General features: G+C 36.0%; 1 protein-coding gene across 4 annotated transcripts in view; it reads right to left on the minus strand.

The window, feature by feature from the left end:
• The window catches only part of COL14A1 (collagen type XIV alpha 1 chain), a 199,465-nt gene that overhangs the window by 56,755 nt on the left and 120,649 nt on the right, over positions 1–22,061 (minus strand). For all 4 annotated transcript variants that reach the window (XM_019716514.3, XM_019716662.3, XM_074317020.2 and 1 more), the window contains exons 32-36: positions 17,772–17,914; positions 15,966–16,075; positions 12,697–12,855; positions 4,687–4,764; positions 1,873–1,959 (exon numbers count right to left, since the gene is read on the minus strand). In XM_019716514.3, coding sequence (XP_019572073.3) covers positions 1,873–1,959; positions 4,687–4,764; positions 12,697–12,855; positions 15,966–16,075; positions 17,772–17,914 — 577 coding nt within the window. The remainder of the gene's footprint in view (positions 1–1,872; positions 1,960–4,686; positions 4,765–12,696; positions 12,856–15,965; positions 16,076–17,771; positions 17,915–22,061) is intronic.

Genomic DNA, 22,061 nt, shown 5'->3' on the forward strand with positions numbered 1-22,061 from the left:
GAGAAAAAATACAAATGGTTCAGAGACAAATGAAAACCTGTTCCATCTCACTTGCAGGAAAGGAATGTCCTAATTAAAATGACACAGGGTTTTACAGTCACCAGATAAGGAAGACACTCCTGTCTGGAAGCATCAGAGCTTGCAGGCCAGATGCAGGGAAACCAGACCTCTTATACAGGATCTGGGGGAGAGGCTATTAGGAAAACCACCTTGCAAAGTAATCTGGGGTTTCTTCTTGATGTTGAAGATGCACCTTCCTTACCTTGCAACAAATCTGATTCTAAGGGCTATTGCAAGACCACTCACTCATGTTTGCAAAGCGACATACGAAGGATGTTCACTGTGCTAATACTGTAGTAGGGAAATACTCCACAGTATTACTCCACAGTAAAACTACTCCATAAATTGTAGTTTATATAATGGAGCATCTTACAGCAGGTACAATGTGCATTAACTCTGCATAAAGCTCAAAAGCACACTTTTGGGTGAAAAAAAGCAAGCTGCACATAGTTGAAAATAACTGCTTTCAATTCCCAGATTAAGCTAAAGATCACTCCTTACATTTTATTCAAGGTTTACAATACACAGAATATTTATACATACGATCTTGTGAATTCCTCATAAGACCAGTTAAAGAGGTGGGTGCTGTTTTATATATGAGATAGTGGAGGTTCACCGCTTAGTCTTAGGATTTAAATTCAATGCTTTTACCACTGCTCCACACTTGCTTCTTCGGGATAAAGAGTCTTTTGTTAAAAAAAAAAAAAAAAAAAGTATTTGGGTTCTACATCCATAGCTTGAAAGAAATGTTCTATGTGCCAAAGATAAGGGAGAAACTGCTGGGATATATTTCAGAAGCATTCAGCAGGTTCTCTTTCTTTTTTTCAGTTCAGGAAATGTGGTGCCCAAGTGAAGGAAAATTGTGTTGGTGGTGGGGCCAACCTGGCGTGAACTTTCATGCTTCAAGCCAGCTGTCGGTGTGGGTTTGCTCCTGCACGCACGCTGACCGGGCCCTGCCACCTCTGGCAAGCCAACGAGCAAGGACCGCTCAGGAATCAGAATATTCCTCCTGCAAGGCCTGGCTTTCTTCATTTGCTCCTGCATCTTCTCCCTGTTTTCTGTGTCTTTCTGCCTTGATATATTTGTAATTTCCTAGCTACAGACCAGCTATATCATACTTATCTTAAAGAAACAATGATAATCCCCGTTTAGCAGGCTAGATATAAAATGAACATTTAAACATATTACAAAAGATTTATCATAGCAAATTCGAAGAGCCAGATCGTGTAGTTATAAACATTTTATATTTTACAAAAATGCTTTCTTTCTCTCTCTCTCTTTGCCTCCCTCCCTCCCTTTTTGATTCCTCCTCCTACTCATTCTCTATTCCTCCTTCCCTCCCTCCCTCCTTTCCTCCCTTTCTATAGGAAATTTTCAGTCAGCGGTGGAGAATTTCATTCTCAGATGGGCTACTTTTCCTGGTGAATTTGAAATCCTTCCTTCACATATAAATTCTGATACAGAATGGGTAAAGGGAGGCTATGCCAACCTTACAGATCGTAGCAGCGGGGCCAATGTTCAAAACACTGACGCTGAAAAATAAATCACAGGACTGTAAAGGGAAGATCTTGACTAGACAGCAATATGAGAGCCAGTCTGGCATAGTGGTTAAGAGCATCTATTGGAACCATGAAGACCCGGATGTGAAGAGCAGCTCCTCCAAGCTGTGTTCTTTAGGCAAGTTACTTAACATCTCTGTGCTTCGGTTTGCTCATGGATTAAGTGAGTAACTGGTGAGTACATATTAGACACACGACAAGCTACTGCTATAAATATTATGAAAGAACATTTAAGCCTGAATGAGGTACTTACAGGTGGGCCCGCTGGTCCCAGAGCCCCTTTATTGGTTTCAGAACAGGAGCAGGAATGTGGAAGCTCTGGGCAGGTCTCCTCATTCCTCTGAGGAGAAAAAAAAAAAAAAAAAATAGCATAACTGTTAACAAGATGTTCTATACAAATGGTTTTATGGTCTCAGAGAAAACACTTTGATTTAAGACCCTTTAAAAAAAATTTTAAGTGACATTAGTCTAGAAAGTCAGAGAATATTTCCTCCTGACCACAAAATCTTTTCTTTAAAGGAAAATAAGTGGGTGTCTAATGAGTCATTGACAATCATCATTATCAAAGGATGTTGATAAAACCAGCTTGGGAATCCAGAGGAAGAAAGAAAGGCAGAAGTGAGTACAAAAAATAAATAAATAAATAAGTAAATAAATATTTGTTGATCAAAAAAAATCCTGATTGCTGTTCATTTCAGGTGTAGTTCATTACTCTATGAACTAAGGTCTTGCAGACTTTCTTTGTGTTACAATCGTTTTGTTTTGTTTTCCATTTCAAAGGATAGGAGAAAACTTATTGGAATAGTCAACCAAAACAACTGCATCTATAATAAACCAAACAAACAAAACAAAATAAAAACGGTGCTTACACACGTCATTAATTCCCTGTAACAATTTTCACTACTGCTCATATTCTGTGGCTGAAAATACAAAAAACAAAAACAAAAAACTTTGAGATAGGTCCCTCTTCTTCTCCTGGAGAACTTTGTTGCCCTGTGATTCTGAATGGCAGGCTGAATATATCTGAATGAGTTCCTGGAATATAGCGAAGACAGGTCACCTGCTAAAAGCTATTGAACAATTTGTGAACATCCCATTCGGAGTAGCAGCCAAAAAAGAAGGCGGCCCTGGGATAAGAAACTGTATAACTCCATAGGGTTCATCAGTCCCTTCAGGGAGAATGAAAATGAGCTTCATTATATAAGACTGGGGAAAAGTAAAGTTAGAACTGAATAGAGCACAGATGATAAGTAAATTATCAAGTTGAAAATAATCGCAGTCTCCGAAATATTCACAACAGAAAACCAAAAAATTGTTGAGCAAAGGCCTAGTATGTACTGTATTTACTTTTCTCTAAATGTTGGCCAGTAGTCAAAGCTTTCAGCTCATTACAGGAAACCCCCCTGCTAACATAGCTGGCCTGGTATCCAGCCAACTAGAGTGAAATACAAACTTGAGGATCCTGAACAATTCCCGAAGTAAGGCTAACAGCAGGGCTCCCATGATCAGAGACTCAGTAATGGTTCTGCCATTGTTGTTGACTGTGTCTCCATCCGTCTTCCTACCATGGAATGTACACATCTCCAGTGATAAGAACGAAAGGAAAAGCTCTGAGAAGGCCTGGGTGCTTCCTAGGAGAAGTGGTGATCACATTTTGTTTGATACACCATCGGATTCTGAGCATTTTCCCTTTCACTTTCCAGTCTCCCTGCGCTGAAGCACGACATTGGTACTCGGATTGAATTCCACCCCAGAGTCTACTTGGAAACTTATTTTGGTGAAGAAAGAGTACATTATGTCCTTCTTAAACATAGTCACCATGAATTTACTGCCTGTAATAGATAATGGGATAATCTGGGCTAAGGTCTTAAAAAGACAGATCTCTTAGACTTGATGATGGCTTCTCCATGCTCGTTCTCCATGTTTAACTATTAAGACGTGATTACTGTTCAACCATGTCACCCATTTCAGCTTACTGGCCCTAAGGATCCTAAGATAGGAATCTGCTTTTATATATACAAGTATACTCGGAATTGCAGGTGGTATTAATAATGAGAAAACCTTTGGTTTTTCTAGTAGCATCGCATAAGTTCTATAGCTTCTAACTAGGATTCCAAAACTATACCAAGATGCCCTGGGACACCATAATAAACTCACAAGGCACTGTGAATATTTTCAAAACTCAAGAGAAACAGTAATATTCAGCGCCCAGTGGACTTTCTGGAACAGCTAGCTCAAGGTAATTCACAGTTTCAATATTAGATTTTTAAACACTTTTTTTGATGATGTCACATATTTGCAAATCTGGTTTTTCGGCAGTTGTTATGATGTTCCTGTCATAGCAGGTACCACGAGAAAAATCACGTGGAAAAAAAAAAGTCAGGGTGGAGGTGCTCAAGATAGAAGAAACTGTACATTCCCAAAAGTCACATGCATTCCATTAAGTAATTATGGTTATTTAAGAATGAAATAAATATATAATTTTTTTCCTTTCGATTTATGTGTATTATTTTTTTCATAAGGCAAACAAGTTGTTAGGACATAAACATTTAGTATGTGGTTTGGACATAATTAGCTCAGAAAAGGAATTGTTAGGTATTTCTTTTGGCTTAGGGACACCTTAAAAAATTATTCCAGGGTAAAGGGGAACAAATATATGGTGATGGAAGAAGAACTGACTCTGGGTGGTGAACACACAATGGGATTTATAGATGATGTATTACAGAATTGTACACCTGAACTCTATGTAACTTTACTAACAATTGTCACCCAAATAAACTTAAAAAAAAAAAAAATTGATTCCAACATTAAAGGATCCGTGAACCAGGAAACCTGGGAAAATGTGAACTATTTGTGGAGCTGAGCAGTTCCCACCATGTGTGTCAGTGTATCCTGCTGATTTCAGACATGCCTCCTTCTTAACTTCTTTGTAATTTTCATTATCATCACAGTGAATTATCTCTGATACGAGTTTCTTGAAATAGCATTTCATTTTCAGAGAAAATTAACGATAACTTTAGAAACTTTCAAGGAAGAGCAGACCAAATAATGAATGAAGATTTCTTACCAGGCCTGGTAGCTCACAGCATTTGTCTTTATTGGCCCATGATGTGGAACAAACAATATCAAACATCTGTAATTGGAACTGCAATTTAAAATGAAAAGTGTCATTCAACAAAAGATAGATACACAGCAGTTACAACAATAATGATTTCATATGTCGAGTTGGACAATTATGTTTGTGAACTTTCCACTGTGTAAGTGCACGGTGGAAAGTTCACGAATTTCATTGCCCCACCTTTCATGTATCACATCATAGAGCACGAATACATTTATAACATAACATTACAAAAATATGAATGTACTGCCCATTACAGTTACTCCAAGGGCCTCTGTAATCCCACATTTCATATGTATCTTTCATAGCATATCTCCCACCATACAATACAATTATTTGTATTTTCTCCTCCTTAGATTGTGAGCTCTTCAAAGGACAGAGACCCACTTATTCATCTTTGTGTCCCTTGTCACAATATGTGGGCCTATAATAACTATTCATGAAGGTGTGTTGAATTAATTTTGATTTCAATCATTCAGGTATACACGCGACAAATTTTTCGTTAGCGCCTAGTACAAGCTAGATACTATGTAGACCTTTAAGATATGAAAATGAACAAAAACCAGAATACCAAGCATTCTGCTCTCAAAGAAATTCCAGGGAGTGAGAGACAGGCACGTAACTACTGTGTACAACATGGTGTCATGACAGAGTCACATACAGTATTGTGAGAACCTGGGTTAAATGTAGTTTTACTTAAGCCATTGATCATGCCATAAATATTTAGACAGTCTTGTTCTACTCATGTAGGTTGGCAATAACTCAATGTGTATTTTGAAATATACAAAAACATCATTATAATATTCCTTAAGGGCTAACACTAGCTTCATGACCCAACTATTTCTAATATTATGTTTCTTCCTATGTTATTTTCAAATATTAAAAGTGTGATCAGTACAGAACTGGGAGAAGGAGGAAGTGCTTTTCATTTTAAATCTTCAACCTTCCTTCAACAAGCAGTGCTTTAAGCAAAAGCTGGAAACTCTTGGTGTCTTATTTTTCTCCCAAGGAATATTGTTTATCCCTGTCAAGGATCCCCTGGATGAAAATGAGAATGCTCAAGTAGAGAGGACTACTGAAATAGCTTACCCACACTGCATGCAGTATCACAAAAGAGCCTGTCCTGTCTGCAGTAAAGAGAAGTCAGATTTTCTCTCGTTATAACCAAAAAGAACTGTGCCTTGCTGCAAACATCCTTCCCCAAGTGAGTTTTGCAAGATTAATCAAATAACCCTTAAATTTTGAAAGTAGATCCATGACTCAAGGCATCACGTGTTCTTGTTTCTATGTACAACTATTGTGTTATTTGAAGAAATACGAACATGGCTCACTGCTCTTTTTTTTGTTTGTTTTTTCCCCAGTTTAAAAAAAAAAAAAAATTCCAAAAGGGCATGATATCTAAGTCTGTGCAGGGCACTCATACAACAAAATTATGATCATTAAAAAATTAGGTTTTTAAAATTGGAACATTTTAAAAAAACATGGCAGTTGATTTTTGTGAACAAAAGAGTAACAAAAATATTTCAAGGAACATAGTGGTCAGGAGGCTATAGAGCTAGACTGTCTAGGTGAAATCCTTGAATCCTCCACTCTCAAGCTAAGTCATTGGGAACAAATTATATAACATGTGAGAGTCTCAAGTTTCTCCACCTGTAAAATTAGTATAATAATAGTAGCTACTAAGTAGTAGCTACTCGTTAATTTAGTATTAGGCGCTATAACAACAAAACGAGTTAATGCAGGGGATTCTTTAGAGCAGTGCTTGGAACATAATTATTACAAATAATAAATATTATTTTAATGTAACATATACAGCCCTTTCATAATTGAATTATTTAAGGTGAAGGAATACATAATACAAAGGCCGAAAATGTAGAATCAAAGTGAAAGCAATACAGTATTGAGGGCAGAAATATAACAGTAGCTTGTTTCTATAATACTCCTATCTGTTTAATGTTTTGATTGAGAAAAATCTTAGCAAACATTTAGTGAAAACCTACTATATGCCAGGCAGGATCCTAAGAATTTTGCTTCTATCCTCTAATCCTCAGGTCACCATGATGAGGCATGACAATAGTAACATCAACCCCATTCCGTAGATTAGGATTTGGGACAAAAAAAGCCTAAGTAATTTAAACACATGCTGAAAGCTGAGTTCTGGTTGGGATTTGAACAGCACACCTCATTTTCTTGTGGTGAGGTGAAATTCATTTAGCAGTGAATGGATCTTTAGTCTAATGTTTAAAATGAAGATACCCCAGCCTAACTTTACAATGCCAATTGTCTGGGGACATTTATTAATGGGTCCCATTATGACAGCATTAGATAGAATAAATCAGCTAAATCTGTAAGTCATTCATTCATTAGGAAAATATGCATTTCTGAACAGAGCCTCAGTGTAAAAACATGTCAGTGACTGGGAATACTTCTTTAAAGCAAAGGCCTTTCAGTAGCCCCAGGATTTCTTGAAATTTTTCAAATAAACATTCATCACCTAATCACCTATTATAAGATAATGTCTACATATAAACCTTTGGCTAAAGTTCTGCCCTATTGAGTTATCGGGATTCTTATGAGCTCATTTTATTTATTCGAGGGGTTGAATGCCTACTAAATGCTGACGGAAACCAGTACTATCAGCTGAGGAATGCTCGTGGGCTGCCTTCTTTTTCAAGTTAGATGAAGTCAGCAGCCGTTTTTTTGTGTGAGCACAACAAATTTATTCATAATTGTTTTGTGTTTGGAATCGTTTAGAATCCTCAGCCTTTATTTAGAGACGTCTTTTTCCAAGGCACATTTCTTGGGATTGACTAAAGGAAAAACAACAACAACATAAAACAACCTCTGGCTTTATTATGTAGAAAACAGCACAGAGATGGCATATCGAAGATCTTACATTTGAGTGCCTATAAATGTGGTTAAAAAAATAATTCAAGCAACTAATGCCAAGAGGCAACTCTTTTTACTTTTGTAACTGTTTTCCTCTTTAACTAACTGAACATTATAAAAATATAGCTGTGCAAAAAAAAAAAAAAAAGAGAGAGAGAGAAAGAGAGAAACATGCAGAACTTCCCCCTTTCACTTTTTATAATCTCTTCCAAGGGAATACTGAGCCAATTAGAAATGCTCATTTTTTTATTACTGGACATTATTGTCTGGGTGCAGCACAAAAGGCATGTCATTTGGGGTCAAATGTGAGCATGCAAATAAGATTAGAATATTTCTTGGCAGTTGTCACTGTGATTTGTGAATGGCAATTAAAATGTATTCCTGGCCCCACTTTCCACTCAGTACCAGATTTTATCCTCTAATTTTTCTAGCATCACATAACTAAGCATATAATTTGAAGTTAAGCTATACGTGAACTTACACTAATATTTAAAGAGCTTGACATTGCACAAGAATACTGGAAAAGGATTACTGGGGACCTAGCCCATCTTCTGCTTTTAATTTGATGTTCAACTTTTATTGACTCCATTTCACAACTAAGATTTATTAAGCATATATCATTTGTCAGCTACTGAACATAGTATTTCTACTTGTTCCCAATCAATTTATTGAATTTAAGGAAAACCATCAAATTGAAATTAACAGCTGTTGTATTTGTTGGTAGTAATTAGAATGTTAAGGTGTAGACACACTTTTGGGGGGACATTTTGATCACACTTACTTTCAAAGTTATAATTCAAATAATGGTGAGTGTTTGAACTTGGCAATGAACAGACAGGGCATATGGTGACTGGATTGTACCAGACTCCCTCCTCTGCCTTAAGTTCTGTAATAATCAGTCTGATCCAATGGAAGAGAGCTTAGAATGGAAGGCAGGTAATCTTATGCAAATCAAATATGGACTCATCTCACTTTCCTCACTTTTGGAAAGGGGATCACTCCCTAAATTCTTCAAGTCTCAGATTCTGTGTATATAAAGTGGGGCTTCTATAAGTATCTCTTCCCAGGGTTATTGGAAGATTAAATGAGATAATCACAGAAAAGTACACACTGCCTGGTCCATAGTAGGCACATAATAAATATTAGCTACTGTTATCGTTTTAAAGATTAAAAGACATAATTCTTGTAAAAACACAATCTTTTTTATAATTGAAATATATGTTTCTATAGGATTATTGACTAGTCTACTGTTGATTCCTATATAAAAAAGCTTGAAATCACTAAATAAATTTATAAAAAATTGCATAATTAGTATTTGTCTTTATTTAAACAGCAGAGGGCTAAACAAATGTCAATTGGATCATTATGTGTTAGATTTAAGAAAGACACTAAGAAACATGATTCTAAGCCAGAAGCTCAAAATTTTTCTAGAATCATCTCTGACTGGTGGTATTATAATTTCATTAGGTATCAGAATAGGTAGAAGATACTTCTTAAGAGAAAGAACATGAGAAATGAGAAGCACAGTTGTTAAGTTTCTTCCCACTTGTATTTGACGGCAAAGTTAAGCCTGCTCATTAGATTAGTTCCACTAGGGACTTTTGCTGCCTATAAAATCTTGCATTGCTGAACACAAGTTGTTTTTATTATGAATGTGAGTAATTTCAATATAGTAGTTACTGTATCCCTCAATCCATTAATCTCTTCTTCACTCAACTTTGGTTTTTAAAAGAATACAGAGGGTGCCAAAACAATGTACACACATTTTAAAAAAGAAAAAAACTATTAAAATTGTAATAGTCAATATATACCAATAACAAAAGATGAATACAAGTCACGTTTGACTTCTGCAATTCAAGAAGTGCTCAAAGTGGTTACCATCAGGGTTCAGAAGCTTCTGATTATGGTGAACTACTGCTTGGGCAACACTGACCATCTCTTAAAAAGTGTATACATGTTTTTGGCACCCCCGGTATATTTTGTTAAAAACTAAGCATTTAGGGTTTTTCCATCGTCTGGCAGTTTTTGAATCATTGTTGAATTTGCTAGGGAATGCTGGCCTATAAACTATTAATCTCTCTTATATGATAATTACTCCTGCTGGAATAATCTAAAACTTGCACATTATATATTCCCTTATGCTAAGCATTGGAATACAGATGTATATCAAGATTGTTAGCAATCTGTGATTTCTAAATTGAAAACTGAGGACTAAAGCTTCTCTCTTGTCCTGCACTGAAACAATTAAGTAATAACCCCCAAAGCAAGTGAGTTTCCAATCACATTCTTGAGATCTAATCTAATATCATCCATATCAACATAATCAAATTTTTCAATAAGTGGGCAGCAATTTTCAATAATCTATTTAGTAATCCTTTGTAGACATTTAGATTCGAACAAAAGCCACAACTTTTTTCTTACTAGCCTTACAAAGAACTCTTTAATTATTGACTTTTATAAATTCCCCCATTGTCTACTATTGGTTGGAAGTTACCACAGAGGGTGCTCTGTTTAATTGCTTTTCTTGCATGGACAAAAGAACAGATTTATCGCTGGTAGACCTGAAACCTACAGGCACTTTTGCTTTCGGGAATAAATTATTTGACATTTAATTGGCCGTATATTTGTATAATTATTACATAGAGTATAATTATTACATAGAGTGTAATTTGAAATTCAATTGTAATTGTAATTATAAAACTGTAATTGTAAAATACAAATTAGAACATGATATATACAGAGGGTGCCAAAAAAACGTATACACATTTTAAGAAAGGAAAAAACTGTATTAATTGTAATACTCAATATATACTAGCAACATAAGATGAATATAAGTCACGTTTGACTTCTGCAATTACAGGAGGCAGTCAGAGTGGTTCCCATCAGCGTCCAGACACTTCTGATTACAGCGAACTACTGCTTGAGCATAGGTAACTTCTCTTAAAATGCATATACATTTTTTGGGCACCCCCAGTATATTATTGGATTGCTGTCAATACCATACATGGAATAGAATATATGCAAAACAACATTTTAAGAAAAGATGATACAATTCAAATAGATGACATTCTATTTAATTTCTATCAAGGATTTCTTGAGAACTTAGTCTGTTCATATGATTTATTAGATATTGTGATATAGGGTAGGAGGGTATGGTTGTAAATGAAGACCATGACAGGGTTTCTATTTTGAGGGATTTATACTCTGGCTAAAGAGGTGAAAATTAGATACATGAAAGAGGAAGAAAATAATATATGACTACAAATAATCAAGTGCTAAACAAGTCTTAGGAGATGGAGAAGGTATTACTGACATCCTGCAATAATAATATCTGCTCTTCATGCAATCCCTACTAAGTGTCAGTTATTTTATATGCACTATATCTAAAACAAAAAACATTAACAAGTGATATGGGTGCAGAATCTCACACACACAGAATTGGTTTCTCTTTCTTAAATTAGAGTCTATTCGTTTATCCCTCCAAGTGTCCATCTAGACACACCCATTTGTCAATACATGACTAAGCAATACATAAACTAAGGCTAAACTAATTTAGTTTGCTAATTTGGAGTTTTATAAATTCTACAGTTTTATAAATTCTTTGCAGTTTTATAAATTCTATATGCTATCATAAAGGTATCTTTTATGGAGCAGAAGATGGTGTGTTTCTTAATCAGCATGAAATATCACACTTAGAGGAGACAACTCCTCATTATCACGTAAATATTCTTAAAAGTCTTTTACCATAACTGAAAACAAGGAAGCCTTCCCTAGCTCTTATGTTTTCTCTTTCCAAACATCTAATCCATAATTCTCCAAAGCAAAGTAGAAACAAGCGTTCTTTTAAAGATATTTCAAAACTAAGTGTCAAGCTAATTAGTCAAGGTCTGAAAGCATCAATGTCCCCCTATGTACACAAGGATTTGACTTCTATTGTTACCACAAAGAGAAATACCACAAAATAGGAAAGGGTCCCAAAGTAAATCACTTTACCATTCTGGGATTGTTTGCTGGTGTAGAAAGTGAATGGGTTATACTAGAGTAGTGGAATTAGAACAACCGTGCTTGTTGTAGGGATTATTGGAGGGTGTCCTCTCTCCCACGCAATTGGCATGAGTCTGTTTTAATCTTATTTATTTATCTGACAAACTAGAAGATTTCATTGGTACACAGTGATCTTTAGCTTACACATATTTCGAGAACCATCAGATCTTTCGTACGTTCCATATAGCTGGCGAGTTCTACAGATCTGTGAGAGTGCAAGACAATAATAGTGATTCCTAATTAACTTGATTTTTTTTCATTCTATAGAAATGTAGATTAGAACAGTTGGAATTGTTTGCAAGAATAAAATGCTCTCCAGGCTATTGGGTTCTGATTATAGAATGACTCCAATTATAGAATGTTGCTAATTAGCTCTGACCACATGGTGTTAAAAGAAAAGCTTACGTATACTATTCTTTTTTGTGGGTAGTATGTGAAGGGTATGTGAGTTCTTTGCCAATTGGAAATCTCCCAGTCTTAAATTGTATGTTGTAGGACGAAAAATGCATTATCTTAGAATGATTTGTTACTTAAATAACTATATGATTAAAGAGTAGACTAAACATTAGCAATAGCAAAAATCTAGTTGTAAAATGTCCAAATCTAACCAAAATGAGGAGCTTACGTCAATTTCCTGTGTATAATAATCATGTATTTTGTATGAATTTATATTTCCTTATATAAATGAAGTTCATTTAAAGTTTTGATTCTCACTCAAACCATTTATGCCACAAATCATATGATGAATATTTTACTACTTGAATTCTAACATGCCTTTTGAAAATAAACTAGCCTAAATCCTGGAGCATTATCTTTATTATAATATAGCTGAAGCATACTGCCAAGAAATTTGAATGGAGGTATTAGTTCAATTAAAGATGCTATTATCCATCCATCCATCCATCCATCCATCCATCCATCCATCCATCCTTTCACCAAACTTTTTCTCTAGAAAATAGATAACTATATTTTAAAAGATTTTTTTTTCTATGACAATAACAAAGCTTAATTTGTTTATCCACTTACTGGTACAGAGTTTCCATTTGGTCCTCTTGATCTAACCATTCTTCCTAGGACTTCAACACCATCCACGGTGATATTAGCTGATGCATTTATTGCCCTCTCACCCACTTGCTTGCAGTCAATAACCACTTTGGCCAAAGTCTTGTTGACAACAATGTGTAGCTGGATAAAAGTCAAGATGTTTTAGTAGGTAAGATGTAAGAGGAATATCAACCAAATTTACCTAACTGCATGACTCATCGCTCAAAAGTATGAAAGAGAAGATGAACGAATTTTGTCACTATGTATTTTGCTAGAGGAGAAAGGTTCCACTTTTATCATCTCCATGATTGTCCCACATTCAGGTACCATCTCTATTTTTATTTAATTAATACTTTCTTTAAAATGACATTGACAGCATTCACTTTTTAAAAATACAGGTTTCCTCTAAAGCAGTAACATCTTGAACAGGATTGTTGGGCTACTTATGCCTTTTCTGAATGCACATGAAAATAAACATGAAAATGTTAAAAAAAATTTTTTTTTTGGTTCATTTACCAGCAAAAGAATGATCTATGGTATCACCAGTGCTAGCAAACCACACTTTGATAATATTAAGTTAAGGAGGAAAGATCTAGAATCTGAAGGAGAAGGGGGAAGTCTTTCTATCGACTTCAGGACCAAATGAAATAAAGCTCTTTGGCTTAATGTATGGCGCAATTTTCTCAAATTGGAATCTCCAGAATCTGGAGGTCCATGGCAATATATTCAGAGGTCTACACTTTCTTTGTGAGGATTTGTAAAATCTGTGTTATCATGTGGTGATGGTCAAAGGAAGTATATTCTAAATGAACCATGTTGTAAGCAGATTCTGCCATGAAATTTCAGTGCTTATAAACACAATTTCAATTTATAATGGTGTTTGCCTCATGAGTACTTCTTGTTTGTGGCAGGCTACTTGTTTCATGAGTTAAAAGAGTGGAATTAGGCAAATAATGATTTCATATTAAGTGAAAGCCAAAAGAAGTTATAAATAGAAGCGTAAGGGAAGGTATCACGGTAGTTCAAAGATAAAAAGTATTGGGCAATGTGAATCATAGTTAAAACAGCTAGTATACTGGATGGTGAGCAGAGACTAAATATCCATGAAATAATGTCATCTTTCATGTTAAAATAGTGTTACTTCTATTTTTACTGGTTTTATTCAATCTTAATTTATTTTTGTTCCATTGTTGTATAGCAACTGAAAGCATAAGGATTTAAACCAAGTTTTCTTTAATCTTTTATTTAAATTACATCATGATAAAAATAATTTAAGTTAATAAAGGAGGTTCTTGAGAATTCTTTTTCCTTCAAGAAAGAAGTTAACTGTTCCCCAGCTGGAGAAAAGCTGCTGGAGTAAATTCCCCACAATACTTGCTTCATATTAACATCTCTTTTATGATCATTTAGAAGGCTATAATTTGACTTTGGTGCATTTTTGAGCATTGCCATATTCTTCATTATTATAAATTACAGAAATTTTCATGCTGGATGCTAGAAAACCGAGCATATAATATTCATGCTTTAAGAATTGTTCATTTGTAGGAGGTTATTCATTTTTTAAACAACTTTTGCATTACAAAATGAGCCAATGAAAAGTTTTCAAAAGTATTTTGTGTCTTTGATAGCACTTAAGAATCCATTTATATTATTATTAACTTTTTGAAAGAGACCTTGGGGGCACACTTTGTATCCAAATGGTAAAAAACTAAAGCCAACTGAAAATCAATGAGAAATAAAGGGAAAGTATTTTTTTCAATTGTAACATAAGTCTGTACAAATTGGATTTGCATCAAGGTTTTGCATTAATAGATCTATTAATAAAATAGTTCGTTACATGATAAGCCTTTCCTTTTTTGTTTATTCAGCTGTTTAGCTTTGTTAAGACTTAGCAAAGTGAAGAAAGATTTTTCTTCATATAACTTTAAAAAATTTGAAGGTTTATAAATTTGAAACCAATTTTTAACGAACCTTACTTATAGGTCTTTGAGATCTTCTGGTAAGGTTGGCAAAGCTTAACATTTACCTGAGACTCATAAAAGAGTCTTTGGAATGAGATTTACAAGTTCACGCCTATTCCAGAGGCGAAGATGACAGCATGTTTTGAACACTCAGGAAATCTCACATGCTTTTCAACTCGCCTACAGTTTTCCTTGACTACCTTGCAAGGGACTTTGCCTAACTGATTAAAATAATCATATCAAGAGGAACTTGGTGAGGAATGGTAACAACTGCAAAGAGAAGCTAATGGGACCATTTTGAACCATGAACTAGTAAATCTCCACCTGCCATCTCATGTGTTTCCATGATACCTTGGACAGTCCTATTAAACCAGGAAAAAATTACATTTTAATGTAACTTTTCTTACACAAAACCGTCCAAATTTTGTTATGCCATTGTTCTTATGCAGTTACAGTATTCCAAACCCCAGAAAGTAGCAAAATTGTATAAATGATATGTATTTGACCATGTCCCAGTTCAGGAGACAGCCAAGATGGAGACTGCTATGTGATGTGACATCCCTTTTCTCACCCTAACAGGGACACAGGGCTGGGTTAAAGGGCTGTTTGCAGCATCACCTGGTAAATGCTCTGCTCTCCCTACAGTCTTGGTGTCACACACCTTCACAGCCCAGAGATCAGTGGGGTTATTCGCCAAACACAAAGGAAACAGTGATCACCAAAACTCATTGTTTCAGGGACGTGAAATGTTAAGGAACAGAGTTCTTAATACAAGTACCAGATTAAAATAAGCACAAGTAAAGTCAGGCTTTACAAAATCCGTCCTCTGGGTAACCTTTATGATGGCAGTGATGGGTTATCTATATATTCATAAAAATATCAGTGCAATCGGTTATATCTGTCTTTACATTTTAATATTATTTGGCTGAGTATGCTTTTCATCTGCATGGGTGGCCAGGTAGACCTGCAGTCCTTTCTACAGCTTATGTAATGTAGTGAATGCAAAACTGCCTCCTTAACAGAACCCTTTATTGCATTGCTCCTCAGACTGGGAAATTGGACCGCTTCTATCAATATATCCTGGGGTACCTGCTAAAAAATGCACATTTTAGGGTCTCATCTCAGAATGACCAAATCAGAATCTCCAGGCATTGTTAACACACCTCGCTGGTAATTCTTACTCCCGTTGAAATGTGAGCTCCAAAGCCCTAGGGACTATTTTCACATCTCTCTGTCGCTTTGCCCACAGTAAATAAGAATAAAGAATTGTGTCTACCAAGCTTCACTCACCTTGTGAAAGCTTCCATAGAAAATTTTCCTAATTTCAGGTCCTTCAAAAGTAACAGTTTGAAAATCCCCACTATAGTCATAGTTGAAATATGTTAGGGTTTTCCCACCATCTAATCAAAGGAAAATAAAAACATTTTAGAAAGAATTAAAAGGAGTGAATCATTTTTTCTAAAATTCAACTGAATACTAAAAATAATGCATCCATTGTTTTGAAGATCTGTTCAGGAGAAAGGGATCTATATAGTCCTTAGGTTGCCCCAGGCAGCCCATCCCACTGGCTAAATTAACTGATTTAATCATATGCCAATGATGGTGAGGCAGGGATCCCTAAACATATTCTTCCTCTATACTTCTTTGCCTGCACTTTCATCCATACCACCCTCTTGGGAGATGGCTGTCTGAAGCTAGGAGCAGAGGCAGACAAAAAGGGAGAATGAGGTTAATAAAATCTTAAGAAACAGAAACCAGACTCTTTGCCTAATTAACCCACTAGAGCAACCAACTTTGCCAGGACATGCAACTTATACCACCCCAAAAGAGTGATATTCCAATATGTCTTTTATTATAAATAAACAAAAACCTTCCTAATCTTGAGTATTTCATGTTACAAGGAATATTTTATTACAAAGAAATAGGAATATTTTTCTAATTCATTCCCAGGTTACCATTTAATTCTTCACTCTGCTTTCAAAAGTCTTGATCATTTTGAGAGACTTCTTTGTTTTCGTGTCCTGGGTGTAATGGAGTTAGTGGCTTACACCCTTTTAATCTATAGCTTTCCCTTAGTTTTAATATCAATGCAAAATGCTTTCACAATATCGTATTTAGCTATTGATTCATTTCCATGTACTGAAAAGTCCTTTCACAAATACTAGTTGAAAACAAGCTTAAAATACTTTCCTTATCCAAATGTTTGAGTGAGCACCTAACAGTAGCCACTAAATTTTGGTTCCTAGCTTCACTGTGACCCTAAACTAAAAATCTATTTAGAAAACTCATTGACATTAACCAAACGCTCAATGATCCTCTTAAGTGATCATTATGTGTGACATCCCTGAGTGTGAGTTTAAAAAGCTTCCTTCATTGGTTCTTTGTCAACTTTCCAACATCCAAACAATAGTTTCTCAGCCTTCAAACCTATTCTCTTCTCTTTCTAGATTCACTCTCTAGATGATCTCACCTAGTATCTTGGCTTACACCAGGGGATGCCAAAAAAAATGTATACACGTGACTTGTATTCATCTTTTGTTATTGGTATATATTGACTATTACAATTTTAATACAGTTTTTTTCCTTTCTTAAAATGTGTAGACATTTTTTTGGCACCCTCTGTATATCACACATATACAACTTCCAAATTTATTTTTCCATCTCAGAATTCTTCCCAAATATGCTGCTGCCAATCTGACGTTATTTTTGGGACATGAAATAGGCGTCTGACAACTACCACATTCACGTCCAAGAAGTGAATGTCTTGTCCCACCCTTCTCACTGATCCCTACTTCCCCCATCAACCTTGCTTTTCCTACAATCTTCACTAGCTCAGTAATTGTCTCTTTCATCTAGTTTACTACTAAGTTCCAGAGCCTAGTGCGGGCACATGGTAGAAACTCAGTGAATATTTCTTGAAAGAATGAGTAGATAAATGAATGAATCAACTGTTACATAATTCATTGCTATTATTTACACATGGCTTAAGATCAGTGAGTTACTCTGTCTGCCATATACACAAAACAGGCAAGATGGTATGCCATATACATCATTCACATAGATGTGTGCAAATGTTACATAAATAAATATACTTACTATCTAAAATGACTCCCACCAATGGGTCAGAATTTTTATTTAAAATCTCCCAAAGAGCAAATGGCTCCTCTGGAGTATCAGGAAGAATCCGGAATAGAAAACTGATCGTGTAGTCAGAAGGCAGTCCTTCTGGATGCAAATACCTGAAGATGGACAGAAAATATTTTATTGTCTCTCCTCAAAAAAGTTATTTATCTGATTATAAAAACAAATATGCTTTCATTATACAAGATTTGGAAAAACAGAAAAGAAGAAAATAACAGATCAGCATTGATCCCATCCAGAGGTGGTCACTGTTTTTGGTGTGCTGCCTTTTCCTTCCAGTTTTTAAAAAATGTCTGTATTTGTCCAATTTATATAATTTTGCCTCTTTATTTTTTTTAGCACCATTTACTACACATTTTATAGTTTTACACACACACACACACACACACACACACACACACACACACACACATATTTTAGCAGTACTTTTTTTTTAACTTTTTAATTTACTTTAAGTGTGTTTTCCAGGACCCATAAGCTCCGAGTAGTTGCTTCAATCTAGTTGTGGGGGTCACAGCTCACAGTGGCCCATGTGGGGATTGAAACAGCAACCCTAGTATTAGGAGCATCGTGCTCTAACTAACTGAGCTAACTGGCCGCCCCTCTTTAGATATTTTTAAAAGCATGATATTTAATGTCTGCACAATCTTCTCTTGCTTGGCTATTCCACAATTTATCTAACTGGTCACTTGCTATTGAACAATTAAGTCGTTTCAAAAGCTTTAGTATTATAAGTCATGTTTATTTATAGTCCTTTTGTAAAACTTAAGACATTGTCGCTTTCTCCCACATGGGGTAGCTGGTAGCATTCTTCTCTGTGCTGCTGGCCATGATGGACTGTGCAGACCTTAATTCTTCAAGAATTAAGAATACTTTACTCCTGCTTCTGGAAGTGATGTCTGCAGACAGCTCTGAGATACTGCTTCCTTCAGGAATTGCCTCAGCTGAAGAAAGAGGCCTCTCCCAAGGTCATTCCAAGTTTTTAATTGCTTCTCTTCTTCACGACTACTCTTTGATAGGGACATAAGGATGGGAGCCTCTCCTGCTCCACTCTCAGAACTCCTGTGGGTGCGTCACCTGAGGCTTTTGTTGAGACTGCTGCACAGCTTGACTAGTCTCCTTTGCCCCCTCCTACTTCCTGTGTTCCCTTCCGCAAGAGCCCATCCTTATAATTTCCCCGCATACTAATCTCCATCTCTAGATCTGCTTCCTGGGGAACCCAACCTGCTACACCATCTTATCTCTCTAACCACTAAGTAGATCAATAACACACTTTTAAAATTTCCCCTCAAGCAATGTATATACCTCTTTACATTTGGTAGGAGCCCCAAAATAGTTATTAATTAGATGAATAAATTTGTGAATATGTGGGGCTATAGCATGAATTTTAAAATGAAAGTTTGATTTGCATAGATAAAATATTCCATTCACTTATTTGGTTATATATTAGGTCATTCATTCATTCAGCAAATATTTATTGAGTGCCTACTATATGCCAGACATGATAACAGGCATTTGAAATACACTGACAAGTATCTTTGTCAATAAAACTGACAAGTATCCTTGTACGAGTACTTAAATTCTAGCAGAGTGATTTATACAGTGTGTTTGAAAATAATAAGTGCCATAGAAAAACAAAACAAAACAAAAATAGAGAGGCACAATGAGGATTGGGAATGCTGAAGTGGATTATTTTGCAATTTTAATTAAAGTCATCCGTGTTGGCTTTACTTAGAAGGCTCATTGAGAAAGAAGCAAATGGATGTACATTTGAAGAAAATCTCAAAGGAGACAAAGACATCCGGCCAGTGCAAAGACACAAAAGTGGGGTGTGCCTTCTGTGTTTGAAGAATGGACAAAAAAGAGACAGGAGGTAAAGTCAAAGAGGTAACAGGTACCCCGATAATGTAGGGCCCTGTAAGCCACTCAAAAACTTTGACTTTGACTCCGAAAGGGAATGGGGAACCATTGGCAGATTCTGGAGTGACATGATCTGACTTACGATTTAAAAGAATGGCTCTGCTACTTGAAGAATAGACTCTAAGAAGGCCAGGGTAGGAGCAGGAAGACCAATTAGGAAGCTGCTACAATGGTCTAGGAAAGAGATGACCATAGACCATATTGGGGAGATGGCAGTGGAGATGGTACAAAGGCGTGACAATAGGATTTCTTGATAGTTTGGATGTAGAACGTGAGCGAAAGAGAGGAGTCAGTTTTTTTGTTTGTTTGTTTCCCTGAGAAAATCATTGGATGCAGTTTTTTCATCAATTGAGATAGAAAGGTTATAGGTGAAGCTGGTTCTGGGAGAGGATCAGGAATGTGGTACTGGATACGCGAAGTTTGAAATGCCCGAGTAGACATGTCTAGGAAGCAAATGGATGTACAGGACTAGATTTTGGGAAATAAGTCTGAACTGGACACACAAATTGCGGAGTCCTTAGCATATAGTCCACTTAACACTACGATACTGGTAAGATCACTGGGGAGGGTTTAGACACAGAAAACAGGAGATCACCGGGTAAGGCCTGTCCCTCCAACATTAAGAGATGAAGAAAAGAGGAGCCAGCACTGAAAAAGAACAGCTAGTAACATACGCAGAAACTCAAGTAAGTGTGTGTCCCAGAGACCCAGTGTGGAGAAAGAATCCAGGAGGAGGAAGTGATCAACGGTGTCAAAAGCTGATGCCGGCTTTAGAAGGGCTGGGATTGGCTTTGGCAAGGTGGAGGGCATTGATAACTGCACGGCAATTTCAGTGGAGTTGGAAAGGATTTTCCCTTTGGCAATTCTCACTTTTGGCTAGGCCTCCTCCAGGAATGATTTTTAAATAACCATTTTAATATTCATCACTAAACAGTTTAAAAAAAAAAAAAAAAAAAAACCTGCCAAAAGGTAACATCAGATGCTGGCGTTCTCTAAAACCACATATATTCTGTAGGTCAAAGGCATGTATAACCATTTTCTAGAAAGTGAAACTGTGCCTATCACAACAAATATTTTAAATTATTAAAAGAGGTCTACTTATTTCAAATATTATTCCCCAAAGTGAAACACGATAATTTGGATAGCACTGTAATAGGCAAGACTGTAATAATAATTTGGAAGAAGAGAGAAAAGCAACTTGTTTATAAATTAGATAGATAAATTTAATACTCCAATATGATCTCTCCTCCTTTTTAATGTAAATATGCATACTACATCAAAATTTGGACACTGAAAAGAAACTAGTAAGGACGTAATATACGATATAATCACTATAGCTGGCACTGCTGTATGATATATAGGTAAGGTGTTAGGAGTAGATCCTAAGAGTTCTCATCCCAAGGAGAATTTTTTTCTTATTATTTGATTGGATCTAGATGAGATCATGGCCGTCAACCAAACCATCTTGTGGCAATCATGTCCCAATATACGTAAATCAAACCATTTACACTATACACTGGAAGGAAGAAAGGAAGGCAGGAGGAATCTTAAAGAATCCACCAAAAGGCGTTGGATAAGCAAGACTGTGTTTATATGATCTCAGTCAGAGATTTAAAATCACACATTGCAGTACCCAATGGTGAAATGAAGACATTGTCAGATAACCGCCAACCCTTCCCTCAACATTTGGACACTGAAAATGTTGCACGTTAAAATACTGAAGGCATTTAAAGACAAAAACAAATGTTGGTTGGGAATGTAAAGTAGCAGATGGTATCTTGAGAGATGACACTTTACACCAGGTAATCCCACCCTGGATTCTCAAGTCCCTGCAGAGTCCGCAGAATTGTTGCAAACAGCCCCAGCCATCCCAATGTGCAGCCCAGACTGTACCACGATGAGACAATGTGATCTTTACATAAATCGAATACTATTCTTCAGGTATATGGAGGTGCTATTTTGACTTCTCAAAGATAAAAACCATCTGAATGCATGGCACGAGTATTAAACGTTTCAAGGTGTGGACTCTGGGGCCCGACTGCCAGGTGCAAATCCCAGCACTGTCTCTTACCAACTATGTGATCTCACTCAAGTCACTTAGCTTCTTCGTGCTTCAGTTTCATTACTGGTGAAATTGAGGTCACAGACTTATTTGGAGGTTTGAGTGAGTTAATATATATATATATAAGCATTTAGAACAATGCCAGGTATGAGAGTGCTGTGTAAGTATCAACTCTCTTCATACATTTTTCTTAGATCAACAGATATTGAAGTTCAACCAGCATTATATGTGAGTCTGATATTTTTAAACAAAGAAACCTAAAC

This window comes from Rhinolophus sinicus, chromosome 6 (assembly GCF_057876585.1).
Source record: "Rhinolophus sinicus isolate RSI-liver-muscle chromosome 6, RSI-T2T, whole genome shotgun sequence".
NCBI lineage: Eukaryota > Metazoa > Chordata > Mammalia > Chiroptera > Rhinolophidae > Rhinolophus > Rhinolophus sinicus.